The sequence below is a fragment of the Hyla sarda genome, chromosome 6 (assembly GCF_029499605.1).
Source record: "Hyla sarda isolate aHylSar1 chromosome 6, aHylSar1.hap1, whole genome shotgun sequence".
Classification (NCBI taxonomy): domain Eukaryota; kingdom Metazoa; phylum Chordata; class Amphibia; order Anura; family Hylidae; genus Hyla; species Hyla sarda.
Window position 1 is genome coordinate 219,524,115 of NC_079194.1, and position 26,840 is coordinate 219,550,954.

The window sequence follows — 26,840 nt, forward strand, 5'->3', positions numbered from 1 at the left end:
TAATTTCAACCCAAAATCCCAGGAAAAGTTATTGACTCGAGTATAAGCCTAGGGTGGGAAATACCTCATCCCCCCCTGTCATCATCCAGACCCGTCATTAACATCCTCATCATCCCCTTGTCATCATCCCACACATCCCCCCTTCATCATCCCCTTGTCATCATCCCACACATCCCCTTATCATCCCACACATCCCCCCTTCATCATCCCCTTGTCATCATCCCACACATCCCCTTATCCCACACATCCCCCCTTCATCATCCCCTTGTCATCATCCCACACATCCCCCCTTCATCATCCCCTTGTCATCATCCCACACATCCCCTTATCATCCCACACATCCCCCCTTCATCATCCCCTTGTAATCATCCCACACCCCCCCCTTCATCATCCCCACCCCCCTTCATCATCCCCACACCCCCCCCCCCCCCCTTCATCATCCTCTTCTCATCATTCGCCCTCAGTGGTCTTCAACCTGCGGACCTCCAGAGGTTTCAAAACTACAACTCCCAGCAAGCCCGGGCAGCCATCGGCTGTCCGGGCTTGCTGGGAGTTGTAGTTTTGAAACCTCCGGAGGTCCGCAGGTTGAAGACCACTGCGGCCTTCAACATGCGGACCTCCAGAGGTTTCAAAACTACAACTCCCAGCAAGCCCGGGCAGCCATCGGCTGTCCGGGCTTGCTGGGAGTTGTAGTTTTGAAACCTCCGGAGGTCCGCAGGTTGAAGACCACTGCGGCCTTCAACATCATCCAGCCCCCTCTCACCCCCTTTAGTTCTGAGTACTCACCTCCGCTCGGCGCTGGTCCGGTCCTGCAGGGCTGTCCGGTGAGGAGGTGGTCCGGTGAGGAGGTGGTCCGGGCTGCTATCTTCACCGGGGGCGCCTCTTCTCCGCGCTTCCGGCCCGGAATAGAGCCGTTGCCTAGACAACGACGCATCTGCGTCGTTGTTAAGGCAACGTGACTATTCTGAGGCCGGGCCCGAAGCGCTTAGAAGAGGCCTCCCCGGTGAAGATAGCAGCCCGGACCACCTCCTCACCGGACCACCTCCTCACCGGACAGCCCTGCAGGACCGGACCAGCGCCGAGCGGAGGTGAGTACTCAGAACTAAAGGGGGTGAGAGGGGGCTGGATGATGTTGAAGGCCGCAGTGGTCTTCAACCTGCGGACCTCCGGAGGTTTCAAAACTACAACTCCCAGCAAGCCCGGACAGCCGATGGCTGCCCGGGCTTGCTGGGAGTTGTAGTTTTGAAACCTCTGGAGGTCCGCAGGTTGAAGACCACTGCGGGTGGGGGAGTTCACTCGAGTATAAGCCGAGGGGGGTGTTTTCAGCACGAAAAATCGTGCTGAAAAACTCGGCCTATACTCGAGTATATACGGTATGTAGAAGTACGGTTAAATCGGGACGGGTTTCCCGCCACTTTGTACAGTAAGCCCACCGATAGACATAGCATGTTGCACCGGACCAGTTATCATGCACCTGGTGCTTAACCCCTTAAGGACCAGGCCATTTTATACCTTAAGGACCGTAGCGTTTTTTGCAATTCTGACCACTGTCACTTTAAACATTAATAACTCTGGAATGCTTTTAGTTATCATTCTGATTCCGAGATTGTTTTTTCGTGACATATTCTACTTTAACTTAGTGGTAAAATTTTATGGTAACTTGGATCCTTTCTTGGTGAAAAATCCCAAAATTTTATGAAAAAAATGAAAATTTTGCATTTTTCTAACTTTGAAGCTCTCTGCTTGTAAGGAAAATGGATATTCAAAATATTTTTTTTTTGGGTTCACATATACAATATGTCTACTTTATGTTTGCATCATAAAATTTATGAGTTTTTACTTTTGGAAGACACCAGAGGGCTTCAAAGTTCAGCAGCAATTTGGAAATTTTTCACAAAATTTTCAAACTCGCTATTTTTCATGGACCAGTTCAGGTTTGAAGTGGATTTGAAGGGTCTTCATATTAGAAATACCCCATAAATGACCCCATTATAAAAACTACACCCCCCAAAGTATTCAAAATGACATTCAATAAGTGTATTAACCCTTTAGGTGTTTCACAGGAATAGCAGAAAAGTGAAGGAGAAAATTCACAATCTTCCTTTTTTACACTCGCATGTTCTTGTAGACCCAATTTTTGAATTTTTGCAAGGGGTAAAAAGGAGAAAATTTTTACTTGTATTTGAAACCCAATTTCTCTCGAGTAAGTACATACCTCATATGTCTATGTTAATTGTTCGGCGGGCGCAGTAGAGGGCTCAGAAGGGAAGGAGCGTCAAATGGTTTTTGGGGGGCATGTCACCTTTAGGAAGCCCCTATGGTGCCAGGACAGCAAAAAAAAAAACACATGGCATACCATTTTGGAAACTAGACTCCTCAGGGAACGTAACAAGGGGTAAAGTGAACCTTAATACCCCACAGGTGATTCACGACTTTTGCATATGTAAAAAAAAAAAAAAAATGTTTTACCTAAAATGCTTGGTTTCCCAAAAATGTTACATTTTTAAAAAGGATAATAGCAGAAAATACCCACCAAAATTTGAAGCCCAATTTCTCCCGATTCAGAAAACACCCCATATGGGGGTGAAAAGTGCTCTGCTGGCGCACTACAGGTCTCAGAAGAGAAGGAGTCACGTTTGGCTTTTTGAAAGCAAATTTTGCTCTGGGGGCATGCCGCATTTAGGAAGCCCCTATGGTGCCAGAACCGCAAAAAAAAAAACACATGGCATACCATTTAGGAAACCAGACCCCTCGGGGAACGTAAAAAGGGGTAAAGTGAACCTTAATACCCTACAGGTGTTTTACGACTTTTGCAAATGTTAAAAAAAAAAAAAAAATTTACCTAAAATGCTTGGTTTCCCCAAATTTTTACATTTTTAAAAAGGATAATAGCAGAAAATACCCCCCAAAATTTGAAGCCCAATTTCTCCCGATTCAGAAAACACCCCATATGGGGGTGAGAAGTGCTCTGCTGGCGCACTACAGGTCTCAGAAGAGAAGGAGTCACATTTGGCTTTTTGAAAGCAAATTTTGCTCTGGGGGCATGCCGCATTTAGGAAGCCCCTATGGTGCCAGAACCGCAAAAAAAAAAACACATGGCATACCATTTTGGAAACCAGACCCCTCGGGGAACGTAAAAAGGGGTAAAGTGAACCTTAATACCCTACAGGTGTTTTACGACTTTTGCAAATGTAAAAAAAAATAAAAATTTTTACCTAAAATGCTTGGTTTCCCAAAATTTTTACATTTTTAAAAAGGGTAATAGCAGAAAATACCCCCCAAAATTTGAAGCCCAATTTCTCCCGATTCAGAAAACACCCCATATGGGGGTGAGAAGTGCTCTGCTGGCGCACTACAGGTCTCAGAAGAGAAGGAGTCACATTTGGCTTTTTGAAAGCAAATTTTGCTCTGGGGGCATGCCGCATTTAGGAAGCCCCTATGGTGCCAGGACAGCAAAAAAAAAAACACATGGCATACCATTTTGGAAACTAGACCCCTCGGGGAACATAACAAGGGGTAATGTGAACCTTAATACCCCACAGGTGATTCACAACTTTTGCATATGTAAAAAAATATATATATTTTTTACCTAAAATGTTGGTTTCCCAAAAATTTTTGATTTTTAAAAAGGGTAATAGCAGAAAATACCCCCCAAAATTTGAAGCCCAATTTCTCCCGAGTACGGCGATACCCCATATGTGACCCTCAACTGTTGCCTTGAAATACGACAGGGCTCCAAAGTGAGCGCGCCATGCGCATTTGAGGCCTAAATTAGGGATTGCATAGGGGTGGACATAGGGGTATTCTACGCCAGTGATTCCCAAATAGGGTGCCTCCAGCTGTTGTAAAACTCCCAGCATGCCTGGACAGTCAGTGGCTATCCGGTAATACTGGGAGTAGTTGTTTTGCAACAGCTGGAGGCTCCGTTTTGGAAACAGTGGCGTACCAGACGTTTTTCATTTTTATTGGGGAGGGGGGCTGTGTAGGGGTATGTGTATATGTAGTGTTTTTTACTTTTTATTTTATTGTGTGCTAGTGTAGTGTAGTGTTTTTAGGGTACAGTCGCACGGTAGTTTCACAGTAGTTTCTCGCTGGCAATTTGAGCAGCGGCAGAAAATTTGCCTCAGCTCAAACTTGCAGCCGGATACTTACTGTAATCCTCCGCCCATGTGAGTGTACCCTGTACGTTCACATTGGGGGGGGGGGGGGGGGAACATCCAGTTGTTGCAAAACTACAACTCCCAGCATGTACGGTCTATCAGTGCATGCTGGGAGTTGTAGTTTTGCAACAGCTGGAGGCTCCGTTTTGGAAACGGTGGCGTACCAGACGTTTTTCATTTTTATTGTAGGGGTATGTGTATATGTAGTGTTTTTTTACTTTTTATTTTATTGTGTGTTAGTGTAGTGTAGTGTTTTTAGGGTACAGTCGCTCAGGCGGGGGGTTCACAGTAGTTTCTCGCTGGCAGCTTGAGCTGCAGCAGAAAATTTGCTGCAGCTCAAACTTGCAGCCGGATACTTACTGTAATCCTCCGCCCATGTGAGTGTACCCTGTACGTTCACATTGGGGGGGTGGAACATCCAGCTGTTGCAAAACTACAACTCCCAGCATGTACGGTCTATCAGTGCATGCTGGGAGTTGTAGTTTTGCAACAGCTGGAGGCACACTGGTTGTGAAACACAGAGTTTGGTAACAAACTCAGTGTTTTGCAACCAGTGTGCCTTCAGCTGTTGCAAAAGCTACAACCCCCAGCATGTACGGACAGCAGAAGGGCATGCTGGGTGTTGTAGTTATGCAACAGCCGGAGGCATACTACTTTGGCTGGGGATGCTGGGGATTGTAGTTATGCAACAGCTGGAGACACACTGGTTTGCTACTTAACTCAGTGTGCCTTCAGCTGTTGCAAAACTACAACTCTCAGCAGTCACCGACAGCCAACGGGCATGCTGGGAGTTGTAGTTATGCAACCAGCAGATGCACCACTACAACTCCCAGCATGCACTTAAGCTGTTTGTGCAAGATGGGAGTTGTAGTTACACAACAGCTGAAGGTACACTTTTCCATAGAAATAATGTGCCTCCAGCTGTTGCAAAACCATAAGTCCCAGCATGCCCATAAGTGCATGCTGGGAGTTGTGGTGGTCTGCCTCCTCCTGTTGCATAACTACAGCTCCCAGCATGCCCATATTGCATGCTGGGAGCTGTTGCTAAGCAACAGCAGGAGGCTGTCACTCACCTCCTGCTGCTGCTTGATCGCCGCACAGGTCAGTCCCGCCGCCGCCGCCGTCGTCGCTCCTGGGGCCCCGATCCCAACATTAACGCCGGGGATCGGGGTCCCCAGCACCAGGGATGCACGTCCCGCACCCGCTCACGTCCTCCGGAAGAGGGGCGGAGCGGGTGCGGGAGTGACACCCGCAGCAGGCGCCCTGATTGGTCGGCCGGTAATCCGGCCGACGAATCAGGGCGATCGTGAGGTGGCACCAGTGCCACCTCACTCCTGCAGGCTCTGGCTGTTCGGGGCCATCAGAGACGGCCCCGAACAGCCAGTAATTCCGGGTCACCGGGTCACTGGAGACCCGATTGACCCGGAATCGCCGCAGATCGCTGGACTGAATTTTCCAGCGATCTGCGGCCATCGCCGACATGGGGGGGCATAATGACCCCCCTGGGCGATATGCCGCGATGCCTGCTGAACGATTTCAGCAGGCATCGGGCACCGGCTCCCCTCCGGCTAGCGGCAGGGGGCCGGGAAAGGACAGGACGTACTCCTACGTCCTCGGTCCTTAAGGACTCGGAAACGGGGGCGTAGGAGTACGTCCATTGTCCTTAAGGGGTTAAAGGACTACCAAAGATCCAGTTTGTTAGGGCCAGAAGAATATCTAGTAATGAATATGAAAAGAATAAGAGTAAAATCATAGAAGCATTTGTTAAAAAAAGGTGTGGAAAGAGAGAAAAAAAGAGAGGCAAGTATCCATGCCTCTCTTGTACACAATGTAGTGGTATAGTGAAAGGGGATTCTATCTATCACCCCACAAAAGGTCATAAAATACAGATTAGAGGTTTCTACTGTTTGTGCTCTAATGTCACATACCTTCTTAAATGCACTTTTGGTAAAATATACCTCGGGCAAACAGCACGGCAGATTAAAATAAGGATAGGTGAACATATGTCAGTGATTCGAAGGTATTTGCAAAGTGACATCATAACCGAAGTGGAAACTCAATTTGGAGAAACTAATGTAGCACGGCATTTCAAAAGCAACAGGCATGTAGTATCAGATCTCAGGTGGCAAGTAATTGATAATGTGGAACTGAGAACAAATAAGGAAGATAATAAAAGGAACTTGGTGCTCCGAGAGACGTATTGGATCATGGAGTTAGAATCTTTGGAACCGAAATGTTTGAATGAGGCATGTATACTGGTGATAGGCTAATGGCATTGTTAACGTGTAAGCATTGTTGCATTTCCAGCACTGAAGGAGTTAATAGGAATACTGCTATGCCCTATATCACCTGACCTATCCTAGCTGTGCGCATGACTAAGGGGGTTTGCCCTGAAACGTAGTGTGTGGCAGGACGGAGCACAGGTCTTTGTCCATCTGACCTGTATAAGATCAGACATCTGATGTTGAAGTTATCGCTATTATTTGTAAAGTTTTGAAACGGAAATAAAAAGAAGACGTTAACGAGAAAGCAACGGAGTGCATGAGTAACTTCACTGACGGATGTCAGCATACACCTAGCCGAAGCCACGCTGTCCAGGTACGCTTGTTGAAATGTTGCCCCCCACAAGTTGTAAAGTCATGGCATCTCCGAGCTATATGCGATTACCTTTTTAATATGGCAATACCACTTTAACACTGTAGTAGATCTATGCAGCTTTCAGCAGACCTTGCTTTATGTCTATATTGTCTATAGCAAGAGGCTAGCATGTCTAAGTGTGTAGCTAATGCAAGTGGTAAACTGTATATTGAAGTTGATTGGATGCAACTTTAGTTTTAAGGATAAAAGGTGGCTGCAATATGTGGTTGCGTGAATAATTTCAAGTTATGGACACAAACTGCTTTTTTTTCATGTTTAAATCAATGGGGTGTTTCCCAATAAAGTCTCTGCGGATGGATTTTACAGTATTTACAGATTTTACTGTACAAGAAAGCCTTCTTTACCTTTTAACCTAGAACAGTGATCTCCAGCCTGTGAACCGTTAGCTGTTGCAAAACTGCAACTCTCATCGTGTTGTAGTTTTGACACAGCTGGATAACTACTGGTTGGGGAAGGGGTAAGTTACAGACCTAGATGATAGATTGTAGTATATCGATGATATATGTAACTTGGAAAAGCACCCATGGCCCTTTCTTAGACTTCATAGTCTATGTTGGTCTTTCTCACATAGTAAACACTCATCCTTTATATAGAAGGAAAACATCCTACCGTTCATGGAGGACCTAACAGAGCAGTCTAGTATTTTTTGCATTAATACTGCTGCCATAGGATAAAGGGGTAGTCCAGAGGGGATAAGTTTCAGATCGCAGGGGGGGGGGGGGGGGGGGTCCGACCGCTGGGGCCCCTCACAATTTCCTGTACCCCCGTCAGCCCGCGTTAAGGGGGCATGTTGAACACCACACAAAGCGGCAGCTGACACGCCCCCTCAATACAACTCTATGGTGGAGCCGGAGCGCTGCCTTCGGCAATCTCCGACTCTGCCATAGCGATGTATTGAGGGGGCGTGTCGGCCGCAGCTTCGTGTGGTGGTCAACACGTGCTATCTGGCCAGCGAGCTGGGGCCCTGTACAGAGAGATCACGGGGCCCCAGCGGTCGGACCCCCCGAGATCTGAAACTTATCCCCTATCCTTAGGATAGGGGATAAGTTTTTCACCACTGGACTACCCCTTTAACTTATATTGGTGCACCAGTTTTTGCAGCAATAACCCAACTGTGTTCTGTATTTAAGTCAGCTTTACTTGGGTTTTCTTGGAGAAGAGAGGAAGTGGTGAATGGCTCATGTAAAGTCTGTAGAGCCTTGTACAGCTCGGCCCTCTGAGGAGGATCAGAAAAGTTGGGGCACAACACTTAGTTGACTGCTTATGCCCCTTTATTTAAGCGATCATTGGGCTTGTATCCTGGGCTTAGTTAATGCACATGCTCTATGCTTGTTAGAACATTGCACCTTTTTTGTGTGAGCCCTCAGACTGTGTTTCTATAGCAGTATCAACCAAGTTGCCTCCACAGTGGAAGACGGAGTGTATTGTAACAGTGAAAGCTACAGTCCCCATATTAGTATTGCAGCCTAATTCTTTGTATTCTTAGCACCCAATATAAGTAACAGCCATATTGTATGTAATGGATTCCAAATTGTCATAGGACACAGGTCACTAGAGACACTGTTGGACATTCTTGGTAAGATGAATAATTCAATAGAAGAACCTAAGTAACTGGTTTTGCATTAGCAGTAAGCTGATCAGGATGATGAGGAAAGCAGTAAGGTTAGCTGAAAGGGTAACATTTACTTTCCATTTTATGCCAATTGCCATCACCCATCGGGTGCCATTGTGAGAATGAATAAGTAAAGTATGCGCTAAACATGGGGAATAAAGGGATGGTGGTATTTGCAGAATGTTTTGATTCATGTAATACTTTTCTATAACATTAATGGGAAAGTAAGAGCATGTATAGGTTTTTCTCTACTTCCCTTGACTTAAATGGAAAGATGGAGGAACCTTTCTGATAAAAAAAAATTGGATTACCCAAGTTTAGCAGAAGTAAGAAAACTATAATACCCTCCAGCAACCTTGTCCTACCAATTTCATGGTTTACGTCCCTGTATAATGCACACTCCCTGCTCTCCCGATGATGTCCCTGGGCCACGTGGAGTCACTCAATGGCCTCAGCAGTAGTCCGTACCAGTATACTGAGGCCAGTGATTGGCTGCAGCGTGTTTGGGGCTTCATCAGGAGAGCAGGGAGAGCATGTTATCCAGAGTAAACAATGGCAGGACTGGAGTCAGTAAGCAGAAGAATGGATTTTGCTGTATTTTGTTATTTTATGACCCTAGAAGTCAGTCAGTCAGACAGTGTAAATTGCATGGTGCGTGTTAAGTAGATCTCGTTTCTTGCCTATCATGAACTAAGTTATAATACATTCTATAGGTCAATGCAATTACAGAGGTGCATGCATAGTTTTGTTACTAATCTCAATTGACCCAATACTGGTTTATTGTCTGAACAATGCTTAGTGGGGTGAATTTCATCTCTGATGTGTGGCCTTTTAGATGAAGATAAAAGTGACTTTCCCAGAATGCAGTGCCCCACAGGCAATTTGTTAGAGGCGTATCTATTAAAAACGTAACTTTTTCCATACGTTACCAATAGAAATTAGGTTAGTAATGGTTAGTAGTACTTTGTGTCACCTGGGATCAGTACAAGATAAAAGTTAATGTAAAGGTGAACACAGCAATCTAGATGTAGAGACCTAAGCAATGGCAAATGGCAGTTATCTTATATTTCAGTATGTATTTTTATTGTATTTCTTTTGTTTTGTTTATAGTGTGTTAGATTGACTTTTACCTGTGTTTTTTTTTTTTTTTAAATAGTCTTTATAGTCCTATTATCGTCTCTAGGACATGGCATCTCTTTATGATTTATGATCATTAAAGGGGCCCACCAGACATAACGCAATGCCGTTATCCTATATTTGCCTTTTTGATAGCCCTTTAATGAGTAATAACTTTAAAGAATATGCATAAAAGGTTTAGCATAAAATGTCTATTATTTTTTAGGTAAAGAACGTTCCACACTCTGGGACCAAATGCAGTTTTGGGAAGATGCATTCCTTGATGCTGTAATGCTAGAGAGAGAAGGAATGGGTATGGACCAAGGACCTCAGGAAATGATAGACAGGTGAGATCTCTGTTAAATTGTTCTTACAGTGAAAATCTTAATGTGTGTGTGTATATATATATATATATATATATATATATATATATATATATTTATATTCATGACTGGGATCAGGGTCTTGGGTGCTCAGAACCTTTACCGATGCCAGAACTAGGTCCCCCTGAGTTCTAGGCTCTTGAGTCTTAAAGATAATGTTGAAATTGCTGCTATAAGAATGAATAGGGTCATAATACATGTTTGCTTTTATTCCCGTAGCAGCTCTGTGATAACTATCTGGTGGATACAGAGATCTGTGCTTAAAGGGGACATTTGACTCCAAATCAGGACTCCTAATAATGCAAGCTTTACCAAAGTGTCCCTTAAATGAAAGTTTTGTGTACCTGCTGACTGGTTGACATGTAATTACATTTAGGTATTTCTCTTTGGGAGACCATGACCGGAAGCGTTTAGAAGAGGATGAGGATCGCCTGCTGGCTACTCTTCTGCACAATATGGTGGCTTACATGGTGATGGTTAAGGTAAAGGTTTTTTGTGTTATAGACTTTTTACGTGTTACTTGCTCTGATTTATGTGTAATTTTGGTCTATAAAAAGAACTTATCTCCTATTCCTAGAGTAAAGGATAAACGACTGATTGCAGGGTCCTCCAGATCGGGGCACTTGGGCATCTTGGCGACAGTTCTTGGCACGCTTATAATCTGCTGCTCCATGCAGCTAGGAGAGCCTAGGCCCTATTCTGGAGATTGCGGGGGTGCCAGCGGTCTGACCTTCAATCAGATGCAATAATGTTTTGAACTTTCATTTCACATTTATCTCCCCATTGTACAAGCAATCACTCAATCTCTTGTAGAGTGCCATACCTGTGTATTGCATTGTACTTTCATTTTTACCTTTACCTATGGGCAAGGTGTGATAGGAGAATAAACATGGTAGCCACGCCTTCTGGCATGACAACTGATCAGTACCCTATGATTGCATCACTGGAAGGTGGGGAAACTAGAGGTTGGAGGCTAGAGGCATCTATTGGCTGCGGCATCTTGAAGATTAAACAGAATTGAGCTTCAATGCTAGACACTGCCTATAGACAAAGGCAACACAGTTTCTGGGAAAAAATATATCCTTTTCTGTTTTCAAATTTTTTGCTTATTTCAAACAGAACTTTAAACCCTTTAATGAAACATAATAAATCTCCCTTGTTGTTTCCAGGTAAACAAGACAGATCTGCGGAGAAAGGTTCGCCGACTCCTGGGAAAGTGTCACATTGGTTTAGCACACAGTCAGCAAATCAACGAGCTGCTGGACAGAGTGTCTGATTTGGTGAGATTTGCAATATGAATGTTCATAGAGATGTGTCAAATGGAATAAAAAAGACCAGAGTGTAGTCGGGGAAGCTTAGTGCTACATTTTAAATAAACTATATCTGCCAAAGTAAATTGCGCTAAATTGAATTCCGAAAATCTGGAATCTAAGCCCCCATTTACTTCATGGTTTTTGCTCTATGCCTGGTGTATATATTTGTGGTGAAAACACAATTCAAACTGGTAGCACAACAGATCTTTTAGTCAGATCATTTTATGGTATTGTCGTGTCCCAGTACAGAATGTGGTTCTGTACAGTTCCTAAAGTCCACTCAGGTAGAATCCCTCAAGTCCACAGGGCTCTCCTGCAGGATCTCCCTTATTATTGTATATTACTCATGTACAGTATTGTACAGTGAATATAAACTATGTGTAAAGGTTATTAGGATGTTTAAACTGTAAAGGATCTTCCTAAGATCATGTGATGTGATATGTGATCGCCTGATACCCAGAGTTCCAGACACACAGGTAACCACAGGCAACCAGCTACCAATGGGCTTTAGTCCAGCCCCTTGATATATAAAGGGCTGTCATCTCCACACTAGCTCTCTTAGTTCCTGCTCTCTTAGAAGCAAGCACAAGTACTGTACAAGTTCAGTCCAGTCCAGCTAGGCCAAAGCCTACAAGTCTGCAGCCACATCTAATCTGTAAGTCTCATCTATGTCTAAAAGTCAAGTCTCTACTGTCCCTACCAAAGTCATAGCAATAGCACAGTGGCCTGCATCATCATTATTACCACTACAAATGCAAGAAAGTCGGAGAGGTTCCCTGTATCCCGGTCACCTCTGTGGAAGTTGGCTAACTGTTATACTGCCTTCTTCAGTAAAGTTCCAGTTGCATCAAAACCTGCTTTGGACTAGTTTCTGGGTTGGTTGTCAGCGCTGCCCTACACCAAACAACCACATCCTGGCGACATGAACACTAGGGGTTAACAACATCTTGTCCAGGGCTTAACACCATCTGGCCCCACCACCTACACCGCTACACCCCGTGGTCCCGCCATACACTGTGGATCACCACAGCATACTAAAGGACATACTTAAAATAAAATAATTTTTCTAATGTGTCGTCTTTTTCTTAAATTGAATTTTCAGGCTTAGTAGTGGAAGCCAGTCTTAGTGACGGAATCCATTACTAAGCCAGGGCTTAGCGTTATCCCCCAAAACACCTGGTGCTAACCCCCAATTATTATCCCAGTACTCACCACCACATGGGTGCCGGGAAGAGCCGGTACCAACAGGCCTGGAGCATCAAAAATGGCACTCCTGGGACTAGGTGGTAACAGGCTGGCGTTATTTTGGCTGGGGAGGACCAGTATCAATGTACCCTATGCGTTTTTTTATTTTATTTATTTATTTAAAAAAAAAACGCATAGGGTTCCCCGTATTTTTATTTTCAGCCAGATACGAACCAAGCAGCAATAGCCTGCTGTTACCAGGTTGGGCAAGGACCATTTATACTGGCCCTCCCCAGCCTAAATAACGCCTGTCTGTACCGGCACTTCCCGGCACCCTTGTGGCGGTGGGTACCGGGGTAATAATTGGGGGTTAGCACTAGCTGTTTTGGGGCTAACTTCTGACACCCGCTGTGATCCTCCTGTATAATGTATAGATGCGGACGCTCTCCTATGGTCCCCTGCACTGACTATATATACACCTATTCATATTTCCCGCAGAGAGTTGTGATTGGCTGGAACCATCTGGCCAATCACAGCTCTCTGCGGGAAATATGAATAGGTGTATATATACGGCAGTGCAGGGGACCATAGAAGAGCTGCCGCATCTATACATTATACAGGTGGATCGCAAGGGACCCCGGCGATCTTTCAATTAGTATAGGTAACTACTACTCCCATCATGGAACAGTGTGTTCCATGCTGGGAGTAGTAGTACTACCTAAAAAATGTAAAAAAAAAGTGAAAAACACACACACACACACACACACTACATTTTTATTATTGTCGGCTACATTTTTAGTGCCCTACCTGCCCACATAAATTGATCCCTGTTTAAAAATTTATTAAAATTTTGTTATAAAAAAGATAAATTTCGTTAAATACAATTTTTTCCATCACTACTTTATCTTTTTTTATTATTTTTTTAATGGTACCCTACAAAATTTTAATAAAAAAAGGTATCTCCATCACTTTTTTGGATCGCTAAAGTCCAAAAGAGAATAAAAAACGCCTGAAAAAAACGCCAAAGTTAAAACCAACATGACTTCTATGGGAGGAAAACGCCAAGATTTTCCTGAAAAAACGCCAGTCTCGACAAGAGGACGCTTTTTAAAAACTGCCAAGGAGCCCAAAAACGCCAAAAGGATTAAAAAACGGCAAACTGAAAAACGCCAAGTGGATCTGGCATTTTGCAGTTCCCTATCGACTTGCAGCTAACATCTGGCCACAGCGTTTTTTCACCAAAAAAAAAACGCCAGGCGGTAGAATGGGCATTTTTATTGGCGTTTTTGTAAAAAAAAAAAAAAAAAATTGTGGAAACCTAGCCTTAGACTGTTTGGGACATCTGGAAGAATGATTGTCCAGAGAAAAAAAAGCTGAGCGCTACTCACAAGTCCTGTGCCATGCCATCACTAAAGCCTCCTGAGACCATTCATGTCCAGGGTTGTTTTTCATCCAAGAACACTGCCATGAATATAGAATGGTATCTAAACTTCCTCTTACAGCAACTTCTCCCAACAATTTAGGAGCAATTTGGTGATACACATTCCCAGCATGATTGAGCCCCACATCACAAGGCAAACGTTATAACTAAGTGGTTGGTGAACAAGAAAATTGACATTTTGGGTTTGTGGACAAGAAACTCCCAGATCTCAATCCCGTTGAGAACCGTGGTCAGTCATCAATAAGCAGGTGGACAAACAAAAACAAAGAAATAGTAATAAACTTCAAGTTCTGATTAGATAAGAATGGGTTGTCAGTCAGGATGTGGCCCAGAAGCTGATATCCAGCATGCCAGGGCAACCTGCAGAAGTCTTAAAAAAGAAGGGTTAACACTGAAATATTCAGTCTTTGCATAAACTTTATGTATTTGTTAATAGAAGTTTGAAAGACTTATGAAATGCTGATAAAACATCAGGCTAAAAGATCTAAAACCGCAAAGCAGCAAATTTTGTGAAGACCAGACTTTGTGTCAAGTTAAAGTTTTGCCACAACTGTAGATTTCCATTGAGCAATTGTGTGCAAAAGGTGCCTCAAATAGCCTGTTTTATGTATGTAGGATGCAAAAAAAAAAAAGATTTGCATGATGTATACAACAAGCATGGGTTCAAGCAGTCCTTACTGTTAACATAACATGTATATCTATGTAAAAAATATAAGAGATAACCACAAAAAGGAAGATTTTACATTACGAAAAAACTATATGATTATAATATACATAAAGGAGATGTCCGGTACAGACTATTCCTATACCTTCCTGCCCGGGCTGCAAAAAAAGAGAAAACAAACTTTCACTTACCTTCCTATGTTCCCCCGGTCGATCGGTCTGTCTACTTACTACTTCCCTTAGCCCGGGACGTCACACGGCGCTTCAGCCTATCACCAGCTGCAGCGATGTCCTGCCTCGGCCGGTGATAGGCTGAAGCGCCGTGTGACGTCCCGGGCTAAGGGAAGTAGTAAGTAAACAGCCCGGCCGACTGATCAGCTGTTGCGGAGATCTGGGGGAACATAGAAAGGTAAGTGAAAGTTGGTTTTCTCTCTCTCTTTTTTTTTTTTTTTTTTTTTGCAGCCCGGGCAGGATGGAATAGGAATAGTCCGTACCGGACATCTCCTTAAGGGGTGAACACCAGGCTTGATGTAATTCCTTTGAGACTATTGAACAGACCATTTACATCATTGCATATACTTTCATATCAGCTTGAAGCATTTTTTTTTTTGTATTTTAAAAGTTTTTATATTGACTGCAAACTGACCTTATTTACCTAAAATACAGAATGGTCGTGACCTCAGCATTCGACCTAGTGGAAGCCGTCATATCAAGAAGCAGACATTTGTGGTGCATGCTGGAACTGACACAAGTGGAGACCTTTTCTTCATGGAAGTAAGTCATACAAGTGTTTTCACGCTATATACTGCCCATGTTCCTATTTTTGAACTTAAAGGGGTACTCCACTGGAAAACTTTTTTTTTTTTTTATCAACTGGTGCCAGAAAGTTAAACAGATTTGTAAATTACTTCTATTATAAAATCTTAATACTTCCAGTACTTATCAGCTGCTGTATGATCCACAGGAAGTTATTTTCTTTTTGAATTTCCTTTCTATCTGACCACAGTGCTCTCTGCTGAAACCTCTGTCCATTTTAGGAACTGACCAGAGTAGGAGCAAATTCCCATAGAAAACCTATCCTGATCTGGACAGTTCCTAAAATTGACAGAGGTGTCAGCAGAGAGCACTGTGGTCAGACAGAAAGGAAATTCAAAAAGAAAAGAACTTCCTGTGGATCAGCCAATAAGTACTGGAAGGATTAAGATTTTTTTTTTTACAGAAGTAATTTACAATTTTTTTTACTTTCTGGCACCAGTTGATTTAAAAAAAAATTAAAAAATAAATAATGTTTTCCAGTGGAGTACCTCTTTAAGGGCTCTATAAAATGTATTATTTTAACTATTCTAATTTTAAATTAGCACTGAAGGGGGTTGCATAATATTAGTAATCTATAGCTGTTTTCTTCCACAGGAATTATTCATACTTTTCTAATGTCCTATTAACCTCTTGAAAGTAATTTATGGATATTTAACTTTTTTACCGCTACAGCAAGCTTGCATTGAGTGCAAAATTAGGACAAATATATAAGCTACACAATGGATAACTGTAATTTGGACAATAATTTATCTTATGCTATCTCTTCCTCTAGGTCTGTGATGACTGCATTGTGTTACGCAGTAACATTGGGGCTGTATATGAGCGCTGGTGGTATGAAAAGCTTATTAACATGACCTACTGTCCAAAGACCAAAGTACTTTGCTTGTGGCGAAGGAATGGACAGGAGACACAACTGAATAAGTTCTTCACTAAAAAGGTGTGTTAGAGGTTTGGAGGATTCCTTGAAATAAATAGGTGCCATTCTGTTAACCTTTGCAGGTCTGTGAATTTTATATATTTGCTTGCTTCATATAATGTATCAAAATAGAATTCTGCTGAGACTGATTTAATTGTAGTATTAGTGGGTATGCTTGTTTCTTTAGAGACACTTTAATTGTCTTTTTTGTATTGTATTTTTGCTAGTGTCGGGAGCTGTACTACTGTGTAAAGGAAAGTATGGAGAGAGCGGCAGCCCGGCAGCAGAGCATTAAGCCAGGTAATTGCTGGGGGTTTAAATGCCTCTAATATGAATTAAAAAAACATCTTTGTGTGTATTATATTGCCTGTTGTATGATCTTTGTGTGTGGTACATAGGGGGAGATTTATCAAAACCTGTGTAGAGTAAAAGTTGACCAGTTGCACATATCAACCTATCAGCTTGCTGCTTTTATTTCTCGAGCGCTTCATTGGGGGACACAGGACCATGGGTATATGCTGCTTGCCGCTAGGAGGCTGACACTAGGCAAAAAACAAAAGAAGGTCTGCTCCTCCCGGCAGGATATACCAGCCTCCTGACTCTGAGCAACTGAGTTCCAGTTGGAGTTCTCCAGACCTGGTCTTATTTCTTTTTCTTCCCCTAGTATCAGTCTATAGTTAGATTTTCGTTCTTTTTTAGTTTTTTCTAGCCTGGGGCGACAGGAGCATGGTACTGAATGATCCCCCACCTGTGAGCTAGGGGCATGGTGCATTGCTGGATCGGCCATTAACCCCACCTCGCCATTAACCAGCGCCAGGTGGTGTACCCTACCGCTTCTCTGTTCCTCCGGCAGCGCTTGTGCTAGCTGCGCTGCGAACTCTGCCTTGCGCAAACTACCAGGCGACCGATACCCTTTTTTCTTCCAGTCCCTGCTGCGGGCAGTTCTCTAATTGAGCCCGTGGCTTGGGCCTAATCTTAGCTCCGCCCCCTTTTTGCCTTCTGTATCACACGCTCAGGGTCATGTGAACTCCTCTGCTGCCCTCGGCCGATCTCTTGTCACGTGTGCCCCGGGAGCAGCCTGTAGCCTGTCATGTGGGAGTGAGCGCTGCAGGGGGCTGCTTTTCTCCTCCCCCTCTCTACTTCTATGGGGATAAATCGCGCGCCCTGAGGGTCATGGCTCTGGCCACTTCGGATGTTGTGCGTGCTGCAGGGGTCAGTAAGCCCCTCCTTCCCTGCTTCTGAACCAGCGTGGACCTGGCTGGACTCACTTCTCCTCAGCCTGCGCTCAGCTCTACCTCCCTGCGGTCATCTTGTGCTGCTGTCTGCTCCAGGTGGACCTTTCAAGACTGGACATAGGATCCTGGGTGAGATCACTCCTTGTCTGTCTGACCGTCTGACTTACTAGTGTCTACTCATACCCGAACCCCCCCCCCCTCCCTCCCCGACAAGCGGCCCTTGGACGCAAGGTTCTCCCAGGGAGACGACGGTTGATTTTCCCCCCTCCCGCCAATCTCTACTGCCCTCCCCTAAATCCGGACGTGCGGGGCCCTCACGCCGCCGCTCCTGCTCCATATCCACCTCCTCCAGGTGCCACCGCAACAGGTCACCCAGTGTCCGCTCCCAGTCTCCGCCCACCCGCTCACAGTCCACCTCCACCCTTTCTAGGACTCCTACGATGCACTCCCGGTCCCCAGGGAAGCTTGTGGACTTGGATTCGGTTTCTCTCTCTGACTCGGAAGAGACTTCCTGTATGTCAGATTTGGTGGACAGTCTGGTGTCGGCAGTCAGGGACACCTTTTACCTACAGGACCCAGGAACTTCAGGCGCGGTCCCTGAAGTGTCCTTTCACCAGTGCTCGTTGTGCACCTCAAGTTTTCAACCCACAGACTGAATTTGACAAGCTGTTAGAGGCGGTCTGGAAGCATCCTGATAAGCGCTTCCATGGGACTAAGAAGCTTCAGGCTCTTTTTCCCTTCCCTCAGGACCTGGTTACAAAGTGGACTTCGCCTCCTACGGTGGACCCTCCTGTATCACGACTGTCTAATCCACTACCCTGCCGCTGGCTGATGCAGCCTCCTTTAAGGATCCCTCAGATAAGCACATTGAAAAATTTGGCCAAATTCACCTTTGACATGGCAGGCTCAACTTTCCTGCCAGCTTTTGCCTCTACTGGGGTATCGAAAGCCCTCTCGGTTTGGTCCGGTCAATTGCAGGTGCCTCCCATGGCAATTTGGCAGATCTAACTCAGCAAATTGCTAATGCAAGGGACTACCTCTGCTTGGCCTCCTTAGAGTCAGCTTGCTGCGCTGCCTTTGTCTCGGGCAATCTAGTGGCTTAAGGCTTGGAATGCCAATTCGGCCTCTAAGCGTTCTTCTACTGAACTTCCTTTCCTGGGGTCTTGTCTCTTTGGCAAGCGCCTAGATGAGATCATCTCTGAGGCTACGGGGGCAAGAGTACCCTCTTGCACCAAAATCATCAGCGCCGTTCTGACTTGTGGCGGAAGATTTCTTCCGTTCGTTCCTTTCATTTCTAGGGCCGCCCGGACAAAACGGCGGCCTCACAGGATAGGAGGGCACCATCTTTCAAGTCTCGCCCCTTCTGGAAATCAGGGCCCTGTTCCAACTGCTCCTCTTCCAAATCCGGTATCGCCTCCCACTGCCTGAGGGTGCGCCCCCATCCGAGTCGGGTGGGTGGTCGCCTGTCCCTCTTTCGGGACATTTGGCTGGCGCACATTCAGGATGCTTGGGTTCAAGAGGCGTGTCCCAGGGCGTGTCTCTTCTATTCCCTGGATGTTTTTTTTTTTTTTCAGGTCCCGCCCCCCTCGTTCTCCCGCTCTTGCTGCAGCTTTTCAGGTGGCCCTTCGCACCCTCCGGTCCCTCTGCGGGAACGTTTTTCGGGCTTCTACTCCAATCTCTTCACAGTTCCCAAGAAGGGAGGCACTGTCCGACCCATTCTCGATTTGAAGCTTCTAAACTGTTGTGTGGCTACGGCATTTCCTGATGGAATCTCTGCTGTCAGTAGTCGTCTCCATGGATCCGGGGGAGTTCCTCTCTTCCGTGGACACCTACTTGCACATCCCTATCTTTCTGACCCACCAGTGTTTTCTTAGGTTCACGGTTCCTGTGGGTCATTTTCAGTTTGTCGCCCTGCCCTTCAGGCTGGTGACTGCGCCCCGAGTCTTCACAAAGACGCTAGCTGCAGTGGTGGCTCTCCTCCACTCTCGGGGTGGATCGGTTCTCCCCTATCTGGATGACCTACTCATCAAGGTGCCCTCCGTGGAGCAGAACCGGGTCAGTCTCAACATCACTCTGCAGACCCTTTCCAGGTTCGGTTGGATCATCAATCGCGAGAAATCCAACCTGCCTCCGTCTCAATCTCTGACTTTTGTCAAGATCCATTTTGACACTGCGGCGGCTCGCCTCACTCTTTCGGAGGAGCTGTTGTTGGGGATTCGCTTGCTTCGGCAGCCAGGTCTCATTCCTATCCGGGCTTGCATGTCTGATCTGGGCAAGATGGTAGCTTCCATGGAGGCAGTTCCCTTCGCCCAATTTCGGTACCATCCTCTCCAGTGGGCCATTCTTTCTCAGTGGGACAAATCCCCCCTCCTTTTCTCTTCACCCCGGGCTCTGACTTCCGCTCAATGTTCGCTGCTCCCTCCTTTCGTGGCTTCGGTCTCCTCTCCTCCGAGCGGATCCATTGGCATGTCCTGACCATGGACGCGAGTCTCCTTGGCTGAGGAGGTGTCTTTCGGGACGAAACTGTCCAAGGCTGTTGGACCCCGTTGGAGTCCAGTCTCCCCATCAATGTTCTGGAGCTCCGTGTGATCTTCCTGTGTCTTTTTCACTGGAGTCGCCTGCTGCGTGGTCTTCCGGTACAGGTGCAGAAGAACAACGCCATAGCATACATCAATAGCCTGGGCGGCACCCGCAGCTCTGTTGCCATGAAGGAAGTGTCGTAGATCCTCTCTTCGGACATTACTTCACGTTCCCAACCATATCGGCGGTTCACATTCCTGGGATCGACAATTGGGGAGCGGACTTTTTGAGTCACTCCACCACAGACTTGGGCGAGTGGTCCCTTCACCCGGAGGTCTTCGCTCATATCTGTCACCTGACTCCTATAACTTTTAAAAAAATTTTGTCAATAAATAATCTGTACTTTTTTATTGGTTTATTATTTTGTCATTGATCAGATTTTCTGATCTTTTTTCATACAATTTTTTTCTGGGATGTGTTGTACTTAATTAAAAAAAATGCTATTCTGATGTGTTTTTGTTTTTTTTCCAATTTTTGTTTACATCATTCCTTGAGATAAATAAAGTTATATTTTAATAGTTTAGACAATTCTGCACACAGCAATACCAAATATGTTCGTTTAATTAAAAAAATGGGAAAAAGGGGGGGGTGATTTAATCTTTAGTATGGAAGGGGTTAATGTAAAAACATTATAAATTCAGTGCAGAACGTCTGTACTGCATTGATTGCTGCTATCTTTGCCTTATTATTGTAGAGCCTGCTCCAGAAGTTGTCTTTGGCTTACCTTCTCATTTCTTGCCTTGCAGGCCCAGAGCTTGGTGGAGAGTTCCCAGTTCAAGACATGAAAACTGGGGAAGGGGGTCTTCTTCAAGTGACCCTGGAAGGCATTAACCTGAAATTCATGCACAGTCAGGTATGAGGGGAGTGTGAATGTGGACGGCATTATGAGTCAGGGCATAGTGTGACTGTTCATAGAAAACGTGTATGTAAGTAAGGGTTTGTCGTGAAGGCGATGTTATCCATTGCGTGAGTGATGGTCCATTGTTTGGTGCTATCCCATAATTTTTACAATTAAAAAAAGAAAAAATGTACTTATTTTTTTGTTACATGAATTGTGTTGTATCTTCACAAGCCCATTCTGTGTGTGCAGATCATGTGTTTGCTGTGTGTCTTGTAGGAAAGATTGTGCAACATTGCAGTGTTTGGGATGCAGTGTGCCGGGTACCCCTATATCTTGAGCCCCTTTTCTGCCTCTCAGTCTGTGTTTCCTCTGCTTGCTTTAGCTGTGTGACACATGTGCTGTCTTTCGCTGTCTTTGCTCCATGCTGCCCTTTGCCTGCTGGGATTGAGGGTGTCTGATGCTGTCTTTTTGTAACCCCTCCCTGGCTCGGGCTGACCTCTCCCAGCGCTGAACCTCCATACACAGCTCATCCTCAGGTCACCCAGGGGGCAAAATAAAATTCAGGTCACCTTGGTCTGCAAGTCATCACAAGGTCACCCAGGGCTCAGCAGGTCATTCAGGGATCTTTCAGTTTTTTTCCATCTCATATCCAAATATCCAGAGGACAAAGGAGAATTAAAGGAAGACATGCAGCATTCAGACTGATTATTCCAAATGTCCATAATTCCATACATCCTTACACGGGATGCAGGTCACAGCAGTATCCGGTGTGACCGTTCCTTCATAGAAGTTTGAGTAGGGCCTGCGCTCTGTGCTGGGTGAGGAGCAGGGACGGATTTGATGACGGGGCTGCTTTTCTTTGCCTCCCCGTGTTGATGTCTTGTTCTGGGCTGTGTGTTGCTGGGGGTTATACAAGGTGAGGGGAGGTGTGGTCTCGCTGTGTCACTAACAGTCTCATTTCTCTCCCACGCTCACTCCTCCTGCAAGGAGCGGAAGGTACTCACTCTGCCGCCATCTTTGCTTCTCGCTGCTCTTCCCCCTCCCGTTAGTTTTGAGCTGTCTGTGCTACCTCCCGTCTTACCTCCAACACTTCCCCTTCTCCCCCCCCCCCCCCCCCGGCTTTACTTATGGTTTACCTCCTGATTATTTGCTGTATTTAGGGTATGTTTCCCCATTATTCCAAAGCTGTTTTCACCCCTTCCCACGTTAATTTTGTTACAGAAATGTTGTGACCACCATTGAAAACCCTGGATATGAAAAAATTAACCAGTGCCTTCTGTCTCTCCTCCTCTCTCCTCCTCTCTCCTCCTCTCTCCTCCTCTCTCCTCCTCTCTCCTCCTCTCTCCTCCTCTCTCCTCCTCTCTCCTCCTCTCTCCTCCTCTCTCCTCCTCTCTCCTCCTCTCTCCTCCTCTCTCCTCCTCTCTCCTCCTCTCTCCTCCTCTCTCTCCCCTCTTCTCTTCTCTCCTCTTCTGTCTCCTCTCCCCTTCTCTTCCTTCCTATGTGCTCTGTTCTCTCCCCCCTGTCCCCTTTCTCCTCCAGGTTTTTATACAGCTGAATCACATTAAAAAGTGTAACACTGTACGGGGCGTCTTTGTCTTGGAGGAATTTGGTAATTACCATCCTTGTGCCGCTGGGTCTGTATTGCTGTGGCAGTAACTCAGAGTGTAGGATTCCCCATAGTTAACATTTATCCCTGGAGGGGAGGTTTTGGGGTTTCCAGGAATATGGTAAAGATGTTTCTTGGGATCTCTGAGTTACTGCTGTATAATCTGTGCTTCATCTGCCTGTGGCAGCTGTGAAAACCTTCCTCCTCCAATCAGGTAATGTTCTACCCTATTGACTATAGAGGTTCATGATATTCGCCAGTTCCTTGACCTATAACTTCCACTCTATCGTAGACCCCCCCCCCCCCCCCTCTTGAGAGTAGGTAAGTTTGATATTTATTCAGATATATTTTTAAAAACTGTTTTAGATTGTTTTGTATCCAACATTTAAATTAAATCAATAAGCTGATAAGCTGAACTTTTTGAAAGCTATTCGTATAACGCTATCTTTTGAGGATAGGCATAGTAGTTGAGATTTCTTCATATTCCAATTGATTATGTGTCAGAACCTTTATAAAATAACATATATCCTATGAAAATACCTAATTCATGACCTCCATTTAGAAGGTAGAATAGAGAACAGCTACAAAGAATACCTCTCTCTTTCACTGATTTTATGAAGAACTGTGTAATACTTCTTTCCTGTAGTGGCGCCACATGGAAATAAGAGGACCTATCTGTTCTGAGAAAAACACAATAAGTGACTGCATAGACTTTTCTCAAATACATATAATTAGCAAATTGGATGATTTCACCAAGTTTTACTGTGAAGCAGGTTTTATTTAGCAAAGAGAGGTCTAAATATGGTAAGATTTTTTTTTTTTTTTTTTTTTTTTTTTTTTACTGGGAGGTAATAACTGAGGGTAGGAGCGGATTCTAGACAGCATCTGAATGGCAAAGTGGCATCTTGTGCTCAGATCTGGGCAGGATTTGGGGTGAACAAATTAGTTCACCTGATTTGCCATATTTTCCTCGAGTGGCTGGTCAATTGGAGAATGAATTGGCATAAATCACCAAGGACTTAATTTATAAGAAAGGGATATGCCCTCTGTCTAGAGGAAAAAGGTTTCTCCACCAACATAGAAGGGGCTTCTTCACTGTAAATGCAATGAACTATGGAACGCTGTGGTCAAGGTGATCTCACTTAAAGAGTGTTAAAGAGGCCTCCTGGATGACTTTCTTGAGTGTAAGAATATTACAAATTGAAGTTACTAGAGTCTGGAGAAGAAGGAATTTATCCTGATTGCCAGATTTGGTGTCAAGAAGGAATTGCCTTCTACCTCAATTGTATATTATTATTTTTTTTTTTACTTCATCTGTACCAATACTGCAGGATGAACTAGACGGGCATATGTCTTTTTTTCAACCTTACAAACTTTATTACTGTTTTTTTAGTAAGCTCGCCAAAAGTAAATCTCAAATCTAGTAAAAATAATTCACCAGTGGCTCTATTGGGCAGCAAAATGCAAATCAGGTGAAATTAACTATACTGAATAATATCATCAGCCATTATTATATGTGTATTATGCAGCCTGGCTAAAGTAAGAAGATAAAGCTGCTTGTAAAGGGTTAATCTGATAGAGAAGGATGAGGCAGCTGCTTGTAATAGGTTAGTATGCTAGTGGAAAACACAACTGTTTGTAAAGGGTTCAACATTTCTTTCCCCAAAGTTTTTCACTGCATAAACACAGTCAGTAGCGCCACACAACATTGACCTGTGACAAGTTTGACAAGGTTTACTTCCTAGCCACCCCTTACTGCTGCTCCATAATACCTCTAGAAGGATATTTGCAGAGCTCAGTGCTGTTTGTGGAGAATCTCATTGCAGCCGACTGTGGTCTCTTTTTCTTAAATGGGCACTTTCAGATTCAAAAACTTTTTTATATGTTGTACATCTTGGCAAAACCTTAACCATTCTAATATACTTCATAAGAAAATGTTATTTCCGTTTTATAGAAATCATGGCTTCTAAAATCATGGCTTTGTCCAAGCTGGGTTACAGGCATGGACAAAGTCCAGTAAGTGAAGGTGGGCTTGTATCTGATAGTGCCCATTTAAAGGATCTGAGCTGTTATTACATAATTAAAAAGGAAATACTTTAATTGATCTAATTATATTTGAGAGACATTTAATATTTTAGTCTCATTTTTAATTTATCAGGTTTTCTAGGAAATGATAGGTCCTCTTTAAATACTTGGTAAAAGGTTACTAACTTGCCATCTATGGAGACGGCGCACGTCCACAATGTTCTACCGCCAATGATTTCGCCAGCGCCTGCTGAATTTCAGCAGTGCGGACGCAGTCCGACATAAAGGGATATTAGGGTCTATTCACACGTACAGTATTCTGCACAGATTTGATGTGCAGGATTTCAAGCTGTGTTCAGTCATTTTGTTTACATTGAAATCTTAAACTTCCAAGAAACTCCTGCACTCACCGCTCAAATTGAGACTTGAAGCTCCTCAGTGGGAAAAACCGGGGACACAGGCTGCAGAGATGTGGGTGCTCAGAGGCGAACAACCGGCAGTTTTCACGCAAAGTTGTGCTTCTACCGGCTTCGAGGCTGCTGGTTGTTCGCCTCTGAGCGCCCACATCTCTACAGCCTGTGTCCCCGGTTTTTCCTGTTGAGGAGCTTCGGGTCTCGATTTGAGCGGTGAGTGCAGGAGTTTCTTGGATGCTTAATATGTGATGTTATACTGAGTCTATCTCTTTAGCACATCCTAGCACCGCCGCAGACTCATTATTTACGAGTCAGATGACTGCTGGGTTGCTACCCGTTACTCCCCACCTGTGGCTATTGGTTACTGGACATAGCGGTGCCGTCTCACTTCTGCTCTAAGACATGTTACATTGAAATCTGCAGCAGAAAATCCTGCACATCAAATCTGCGCAGAATACTGTTCGTGTGAATACACCTTTAATCAGTCTTTTGTAAGATAAAGACTTCCGTACCATATCAGACCCCAGATTTTCAAATTTACGATATTAGATCCATTCCTAACAAGATTATTTGGCTTACATAGAACTGTGCCCCAACTTTATGTATTTCAACATAACAAAATGTCCATAATTGTTTTTATTTTGTTTTGTCTACCCCTAACTTCTCTTACCCATCTATGTAATTTTTTTTTTTTTACATGCTTTTTGGTGATCTGTTGACATCCTTCTTCTGTGATGTGTCAGTGTTTGGTGCTGGGAATAAAAATAAAATGCTATATTAACACTTATAATTCAATAAACAATAAGGGTAGACATAATAGATGTTAGTTTGACGCTTGTATGCATGTATGGACCCCCCCCCCCCCCCCATCTGATTTAAACAGGCTTAAATTGGCTATTGCAACATAGTATATCCTTACACTGATATCCTAACACTGATATGGGACATCTAGATGATCTGTATTAAAGCTCCTTTACCATTTTTGTAAACTAACTATCTTATTTAAGTTTTTTTGTCCCCATGACAACACAACCTGCAGCTTTAAGTGGTTGTCCTAACACTTATCACTTTTCCATAGATAACAAGTGTCTGATTACTAGGGGTAATACTCAAGAAGGGATATCCCGTATTAGCAGGACATATGTGTGACTGCTACATTCAAACTCTAATGAACTGGCAAAGATTGCAGATAGCGGTACTTTATTTCTGTCAGTGTCATAGCTTTTTGGTGGACTACTGCTTCATTCAAACAGGGACATAGAACCCCTGTTCTCGTGAACCATGGTACAAGAGATAATTTAGGCCACCCCCTTTTAAAGTTATAAGTTCGTCATTGCATACTAGTTGGTTGCCATAAGCTTCAGTTTCCATATTATAAGTGAGCTGGCTTAACTTATGGGTTGGTAGTGTTGTCATAGGGATTCTCTGAAATTTTATCACACAGGAGGGGCTTTTATATAGATTTTTTAAAACTTTATCCCTTACTTTATTCTCTTTAAGATATTTAAAGATTCTGATAGTAATCTTTAAATATGTGATTTGCTGACTTTTATATTCCCAATTTTTTTTTGTAATAAAAGCGAAATATAAGAAATATGCTGTTTGTGCTGTTTCCCCAGACTAATTGAGAAATGTACAGAAAATATCATAACCGAATTAACCAAAGCTGTAGAGTCTAACTTACTGACATATTGGTGTTGGTATGACCTTGCTGGCTGGCTTCCTTAATGACACTTGATTCTACTGACCTCGCTTCCCTGGGTGTCATTGTGCTATTTAATTCTCTGTTGTCAATGTGACCCTGTGATCTTAAATCCTTGGTGGTGTTATGCCTGTGACCATTTAACATGTCCCCTGGGTGTCCTCAGTAGCTCCTG

The 26,840-nt window shown here is 44.2% G+C and overlaps 1 protein-coding gene across 38 annotated transcripts in view; it reads left to right on the top strand.

Moving 5' to 3' along the window:
- Positions 1–26,840, top strand: part of MADD (MAP kinase activating death domain) — a 140,168-nt gene that overhangs the window by 105,284 nt on the left and 8,044 nt on the right. For 27 of the 38 annotated variants that reach the window (XM_056526483.1, XM_056526495.1, XM_056526487.1 and 24 more), the window contains 8 exons: positions 9,773–9,893; positions 10,306–10,411; positions 11,099–11,209; positions 15,198–15,305; positions 16,120–16,284; positions 16,491–16,563; positions 20,825–20,931; positions 22,459–22,528. In XM_056526483.1, coding sequence (XP_056382458.1) covers positions 9,773–9,893; positions 10,306–10,411; positions 11,099–11,209; positions 15,198–15,305; positions 16,120–16,284; positions 16,491–16,563; positions 20,825–20,931; positions 22,459–22,528 — 861 coding nt within the window. The remainder of the gene's footprint in view (positions 1–9,772; positions 9,894–10,305; positions 10,412–11,098; positions 11,210–15,197; positions 15,306–16,119; positions 16,285–16,490; positions 16,564–20,824; positions 20,932–22,458; positions 22,529–26,840) is intronic. The other 11 variants (XM_056526501.1, XM_056526503.1, XM_056526504.1 and 8 more) reach the window with 1 other exon arrangement.